A 7,183-nucleotide genomic window follows, 5' to 3' on the forward strand; every position below is an offset into this window, starting at 1 on the left:
TCGCCTGTGCCAGCCTCCGAGGGCCGGGGCCCCCGGCGGGGCTCGGGTGAGCTGGGCTGTGCCTGCTGCCAGTCTGCGGGAGACCCTGGGCAAGCCCCTGCTGGGCCAGCCCCGGGGGCAGGGTCTCCCTGTCCTGGGCTGGTGGGGACCTGCAAGGGTATGCAGCCCCTGAACCTCGGGGTGCTGCAGCACTGCTGGGGCTGGCATCCTGGCCATCTGCCCCCTTGCAGTGGGGTGAAGGTGCCTGGAGCCAAGCAGGCTGTGATTAAATCATTAGTTAATGCACCTGCTGTGCATCAGTGACCTCCCAGCACTGCTGATGCAGGAAGGCTCAGCCTGGGAGAAGGAGAGATGGCCCCTCTTTTGCTCCTGCATTGGCCAGTTGGGACCCTACACCTGAAGTGCTGCAATGCCTGTCCCCTTCCTGAAGGATGGGGGTAACCCAGGGTGCCTGGGGCTCCAAGTGGTTGGACTTGGGAGCTGCACGGGCTAGTTTGGGGAGGGGCAGGGGCTGGAAATGCTCTCTAGCCTTGTACTGTGCAGCAAAGAGAAAGGGCCAGAAGGGCCAGGTGAGAGCAGGTGCTCCCTGCCCCTTTCTGTACCCTTTCTGCCAGGCAGGGTGGGACAGTCCTCCATTCCAACATGGCTCCCCTCTGGGTAGCCTTCCCAAGGAAGGGAGGGGGACAGACTGAGGGCCCTGTGGAGGGAGGGCAGTTTGTAGGTCTTCCTGAGAAGAAGCTGAATGAGATTGGCTTTGATGTGCAGGATGGTGATACAGCCTTACCTTCCCTAGCATTCTGCAGCACTCACCTCCTCATCCCTTTCTCCCCTCAGAGCCCACATCTCCCTCTGGCTTGGGGCTGCAGTTCCAGTTCAGCCGTACACAAGACCAGGATGTTCACATTCTGCAGGCTCAGCTTTGGCTCTATCTTCGAGTTCCTGGAGACCTTGTAGCCACCCTCACCCTGAGAATCTTCCTTGCTGGTGGGGAAGGTGATTTGGTGGGGAGCAATCGCACGTTGCTGTGTGAGAGGCGACTGAGTGCTAAGGGCAGTGGCTGGCACGCCTTCACCCTCATGCCTGACCTGCAGAGTTTCTTTGGGGGAGAGCATAGGACCCTGCGGCTGGAACTGGAGAGCCGTGGGGATGGGGGTGATATCATGGCAATAGTCAATGCCAGCCGGATCCACCAGCCCTTCTTGCTGGCCGAGGCAAAGGTGCGGGAGCTGGGACACCATGTGGCCAAGCGCAGCCTCCGCTGCAGCCAGAACTCCAACCTCTGCTGTCGCAAGGACTACTACGTGGATTTCCGTGACATCGGTTGGAATGACTGGATCATTAAGCCTGAGGGCTACCAGATAAACTATTGTGTGGGCCAGTGCCCTCTGCATGTGGCAGGCAGTCCTGGGATGGCCTCTTCTTTCCACACAGCTGTCTTCAACCTCGTCAAAGCTAACAACATCCGGGCATCGGGGCACTCTTGCTGCGTGCCCACGCGACGCCGGCCACTTTCTGTCCTCTACTTCGATCGCAATAGCAACATTGTCAAGACTGACATCCCTGACATGATTGTTGACGCCTGTGGCTGTAGCTAGGGTTGGGGGAGCCGTGCTGGGTACCTCACTTCTCCAGGACTGTTTCTTTGGGGGGGGGGGGGGGGGGGGGGGTGGGGGGGTGGTGTGGGGGGGGGGGGGGCGGGGGAGTGTGTGTAGCTGGAGAGCAACCTTGGGCTGGAGTCAGACCATGGTGCAATGGACCCATTTGGAAAGGTTGGGAGAGAGAGGGTCTCATCAGAAGGAGCAGGAGTTGTCTCCAGAGAGCAGCTGGGGCAGGGGTCTCTGGAGTCATGTGGGACAGAGCCAAGACCACATCAGACTGCCTGAGTCTGAGCTGTGGGTGGTTGGTGACGCTGGGCATCCCTGCCCTGACTGGCAGCATACCTCTGGTCCCAAGCTGATCCCACATTTCTGGTGATCATGTTCCCTGCTATGTGTGGGGTGAGAAGGCACTGCTTTGTTCACGTTCAGAGCATCTAGTGACAATGTGGGACTTGGCCTCCTTGAGAACAGGGTGGGATGTGGGAATGGGTCTATTTCCTCCAAGTGGGAAACTGGAGGACAAGAGGCAGTCCTGCTTTTCTCCCCTACTGCAGCAAGTCTTCCTGCATCAAATTTGGGCCTATTATTGGGGACAGGTGGAATTTGTTGGCACAAATAGCAGGCCTGGAAGATGAGGATGAAGGGTATGACTTTGTCAAGAACCCCAAAACCACAACCATTAGACACAGTCCTCTGCTCCCAGGAAAATACAGAGCTGTGAAGGATGGCCTTGCTTCCTGACTAGGTCCTATGTAGTTCCCTCTTCATTTCCCTGGGTTTTGTGCTTTTCTTCCCTGCTGACCACCCCACCAGTCAGGCTTCTTCCAGCGCAGTGCCTCCTTACAAAGAGGTCTGACTCAGACTTTGCCTTTAAGACCATACTAAAGATACAGGCTGTTTTTTTTTTTTTGTACCTCTAGTTTTGCAGCTATTACTATTTTTATGGTAGAGGTTTCTGCAGCTGTTGGGACTCCCTGATGCTCCATCCTGTCTACCTGCCTCTCTGCTGAAGATCCCACTCTGCCTTTGCCTTCCTGATACTCATGTATGCAATGTACCCACACGGCCTGTGCTTTTAATTTATTTTAATACTTTGGTGCAGCTTCCCCAATAAAGGGGTGGAAATGCAACATCCAGGCTCTGACTGCTTTCTCCTGGCACCACCTGCATGAATGGGGTGGGGGAGATGGTTCTACTTGGCCAGAGGCCCTGTGCCTGGGCCCAGACCCCTCAGGCTCTGGGGCTAGAGCAGCAAAGGAGCTGCAAGCTATTAGCAGCTGTGGGCAGCACTGCTGTGCTGGGAGGTGAGGGGAGCTGCGGTGCTTCTGGGGTTCCCCGGGTGCCATGGGATGTTGCACACTGAGACCCTGTGTGATCAGGGCTATGCAGGGGACTCCTCCCTGTGGATGGGGGACCCAGGGATAGGGCAGGGGCTGGGAACCAGGTACCACCTCACTGGGGGTTGCAGCGGGGTAGCCTGTAATGTGAGCATCAAAGAAGCTGTTTCCCAGCAGGACAGATACTGCTGGGAGGCATAGCTCAACCTGAAGATGCTGTTCTCCACCTGGATCAGTCCCAAAGGGAGCACCACAGCTCTGGAGCCTCTGGCCCCAGGGGTTGACCTCAAATGACAAGGCACAGCCTACCCCCAAATCCTGTGTCCCCAATGCAAATACCAGAGATTGTACCCTAGTTACGTCTCATTGACCTCCCCAATCCCCTTTCATATGCTCCCCTAAACCCGATGACCCCAGTCTCAACCCTGTAGCAGACAGTTATAGAGTCTTGCAGTGCCCAAGCTTGTGGGTGATGGGGAGTCTCCTGTGTAATTTGGGGTGGAATGCTTCTGGAGAGGGAAATGATGCCCCCTGCTCATCCCTCTGGGATCTCGCAGGGCTGGCCTGGGTCCTTTGTTGTGCAAGCACCTGCTCAAAGCTCAGTTTGGGGCTCTTTTATCTGGGGACAAACCCACTTGCTTTCCCAGCTTGGCTCTGTGCTGCACCCTGCAAGCAGACAAAGGGCAACTTTCATCAGCTGGCTGCAACGGGCATCCCCCTGAGGCTGCAGGGCCAGCATGGCCATCACCCACACTCCCCAAAATATCTCCACCTGTGGGGAAAAGCCAACTGCACCTGCAGGGTGCCTCAGCCTTCTGGGCATTCCCACAGCCCCAGCACATGTGTTGCTGACACAACGGAGCACCTTGTTGGTGTCTGTGCCACCAGGAACCTATGCTGCCATACACGTGCTGAGAGTTGCAGGCGTGGATTTTAGGTAAGCGCATGGGGAGGTGCGCAGTGTCGTCGTCGTCTCCCTGCCCCCTTCCTGTATCGGCACCCTTGATCCAGCCAGTGCAACTGGGGGCGGGGGGGAGCACAGAGAGGCATCCCGCAAAGATGCCAGATACCACGTTTTCCTTTGCCAGGAACACAGTGTCTTCTCTGTTACAGTCAATGTGTGTTTCCGTGTGTGTGCGTGAGGTTGTCCACACACACATGTGTGATGTGCTGACTCACTGACACACTGGCACGATGACCCACCAGCCCAGAGCCAAGATGCTGAGCTGGCTGTGGTAGTACCGTTAAGTCTTTAAGCTGGATGATCATCTGGCCCTGCTCTGAGCCGCTTTAACTTTCCTAAACAGGAGGCCAAGATTAACTGTGGGGTGGGGGACACGGCAGGGTTGGGGGTCTGGTGGTTGAGAGCCACCGAAGTGGGGAGCTGCCCAAGCGTTGTTTCCCCCCCAGGGGCTCAAAGCTGGTGGCAAAATGAACCTGGGCCTGTTTGGCCATGCAGATGGCCCCTTGGGAAGAGGCGGGTGGTCTTGGAGCAAGTTCCCAGACCCCAGGAGGGAGGCCTGGCCAGGCCATGCTGTGGTGGTGTGGGCAGCAGGGCTGGCCCCGCACAGTGCCCAGTGCCCGTGCAGGCCTTTCCTGGCAGCTTAGCCGGGGTCACGCTCAGCTCAGGAGTAAATCTGCTGAGCTGCTTATGCCTATTACAAAACAGGCATGCAGGCAACCTCTCTCACCTGCACCCACCACCTTGGCCCTGCCCTGGGGCTGGTGCTGTGGGACTCGATCCCCTGCAGCAGTCTGGGGGCATCCCAGGACACAGCTAGCTGTTCTCTCCTTGTGCCAGAGGAAGGGGAGAACTGTGTAGGCATTGCCACCTCCCCTGTGTGCTGGGGCCTCCCTGGGGAGCAGAGACATCCCTCCTCACCTCTTGCTGTGTTGGGGGTGGCTGGCAGGGAAAGGAACTGATCTCAGGCTAGGACAGTGGGGAGGGAAACTGAGGCAGGGAGCGGTCTTTTTTCAGGCCATGGCTGGGTGCTGAGATGTCTCCTGAAATCTCTCTCATATTGTAATCCCCATGTTGGCCCTCTGCTCTGAGGGTCCCATGCAGTCAGTAGAGAGGGTGTTTCCCAGAGCTGTGGCATGGGTCATGCTGTAAAGCTACTCCTGTGGTGCACTGGACACCTGTGGTGTGTGATGACACGCAGGGGCACTGGGAGAACAGGCTAATGCTGAGGAAGACAGAGTGCCCACAGTGGGGGTAATCCTGCTAAGAAGCTCTGAGGTCAGGCTGGGCGTGTGGCCATCTCCCATCATCTCTGAGGCTCACACTAGACATGGGCAGCATCGTCCCAGAGAGCGGGATGGAGCTGGCAGGAGCTGGCAGCAGCTGAGCATGGGGGGAGAGTGAGAATGTGCATGCCCCCACAAAAAGTCTGGGGTCACCTGGGGAGCTGAGCATGCACAAGGTGGGGCACATGCTCCCTCCAAGCAGGTTCTCCTCCTGCAGGAGTCCCTGGGAACAGCCCTTTGCCAAGCCCCACTTCTGGTCCAGCCCTGGTGGTCCTGCTGCCCTGCCTGTTCTGGGCTACAAGGCTTCATGAGACCCCTGTCTCAGCCCCAGAGCTCCCATGTGGGCTGTCCAGGCAGGGGATTCCTAGCTTTGGACTTGCTTTCCCAGCAGTTGAGGAACAAGGACTAGGGAAAATGGGGCAGGGGCAGAGCTCCAGGAAGGAGCAGGGTCCCCAGGCCTAAGCAGGTCTTGGGGAGGTCATCCTGCCTCCCCACTGTGCCTTGCTGCCATTGACACATGCTGTCATGTTCTGGCTAGGGACAGGTGGGCAAAGGCCATTTTCCCTGAAATAGCTGCATAGCTGCTTGCACCCAGGGCCAGCCTGGCTCTTCCCCTACATTTAGTCACTGTGGCACAGAGAGGAACTGACCTTCATTGTAAAAACAAACAACAAGGAAAAGCAGTGCTGCCGGGTGAGAATGATGGTGAATTAATTTCCCTCTAACCCCCCTCTCCCCTCTCCAATCCCTGGAGCTCCCAGGCCATGTTTCTCGCTCTTGCTCAGACATCCACATGCTCTCCTGCCTGCCTCGGTACAAGTATCACTATTGCCCTGCTTTCCCTTCATATGTGACAGGACCTGGCTACCTGCAGAGCCTATGAGCTGGATAAGGCTAGGCTGTTTCAGGGAAAGGGGGCTGGCTGTTCAGACTGTTTGGGGCATAAGACCCATTTGGGGAAGGGAGCAGAATGCCCCAGCTCTCTGCTTGCCTTCTGTACAGTGACACAAATGCGACGTGGGACTTGACTTTGTCCCCATGGGGATGTACAGCTGTGGTAGCAGCTGACAAGGCACAAGGCTGTGTGCAAATGACAATCACTGCCAGGCCCTTGAGATGGTCTCTGGCCCTGCAGTGTTATCCTCACCCCCTCCACCACTGGTAGCCCTGGAACAGTTGATGCAGTGGAGAAACATCTGGGTGGTGAGTAGGAGGCTGAACTGCAGGCACTGGTGCCACACTGGGACATGGCTGGGAGAACTGCTGGGACAGCAGTCAGGCTATGGGCCATGAGGCAAGCAGCCAGGGGAGCTTTTGGGGTGGGATAAGGCTTTTTGAGCCACAGACACTGTGACTGAACAAGGAGACACCTGGGGGACCCATCAGGGCATCCCTGGGGAGGATTGCTGGGCACCTCAGTGGCTTGCAGAATGGGGAGGCAGGAGGATTTCCAGGTGGAAATGAGGGGGTTTATGTCCTTAAGCAGCTGAATGGCATCACCTGCAAGGATGGGAGGGCTAGTTTAAGGGGACGGAAGAGGTTGTAGAGCATTCCCACTGGGGACAAGATCACCTTAGGGACACAGCCTGTACCCAGCACACCTGGTTCTTTAGGCAGACACCTGGGGTGCAGCCACTCTTGGGAGGCCTGGGGAGAAAGGTCCAGTCCCCACTTCCATCTAGTTGCCCCATTGTAGTGGGACCCTGGTGGGCAGGGCAGCGTGAGGGCACTGCAGGCCTGGGAGGACCCCAACTCTGCGGTGAAGATGGACGTGTGTCCCTGGCTGGAGGAAGAGCCCCCAGCCCTGCTGTCCCACTTGCTGAATACTGTGCACCCTCAGACAGGGGCCATAGCAGCCCCTGGGCCTGCACTCTCCCCAGCCCCTTGAGGGACCAGGGAATCCCCCTGCTCCAGCTCTATCTCAAGGGCGTAGCACCTGAAATCCTGCTCTCTCCCCATCATTTCAAGGCGGGGTGATGCAAAGAGAGTGATGTCCCCGCC

At 57.5% G+C, this 7,183-nt stretch overlaps 1 protein-coding gene across 1 annotated transcript; it reads left to right on the top strand.

Moving 5' to 3' along the window:
- Window positions 1-834: 834 nt before the first annotated feature.
- Window positions 835-1,595, top strand: LOC104622159 (inhibin beta C chain-like; the record flags this gene model as incomplete). Its single annotated transcript, XM_010288849.1, has 1 exon — window positions 835-1,595. A coding segment is annotated over one exon (761 nt), but the record flags the coding sequence as incomplete, so codon positions are not given.
- Between the last annotated feature and the right edge of the window lie 5,588 nt (window positions 1,596-7,183).

Source organism: Phaethon lepturus, unplaced genomic scaffold (assembly GCF_000687285.1).
Source record: "Phaethon lepturus isolate BGI_N335 unplaced genomic scaffold, ASM68728v1 scaffold51996, whole genome shotgun sequence".
Classification (NCBI taxonomy): Eukaryota; Metazoa; Chordata; class Aves; order Phaethontiformes; family Phaethontidae; genus Phaethon; species Phaethon lepturus.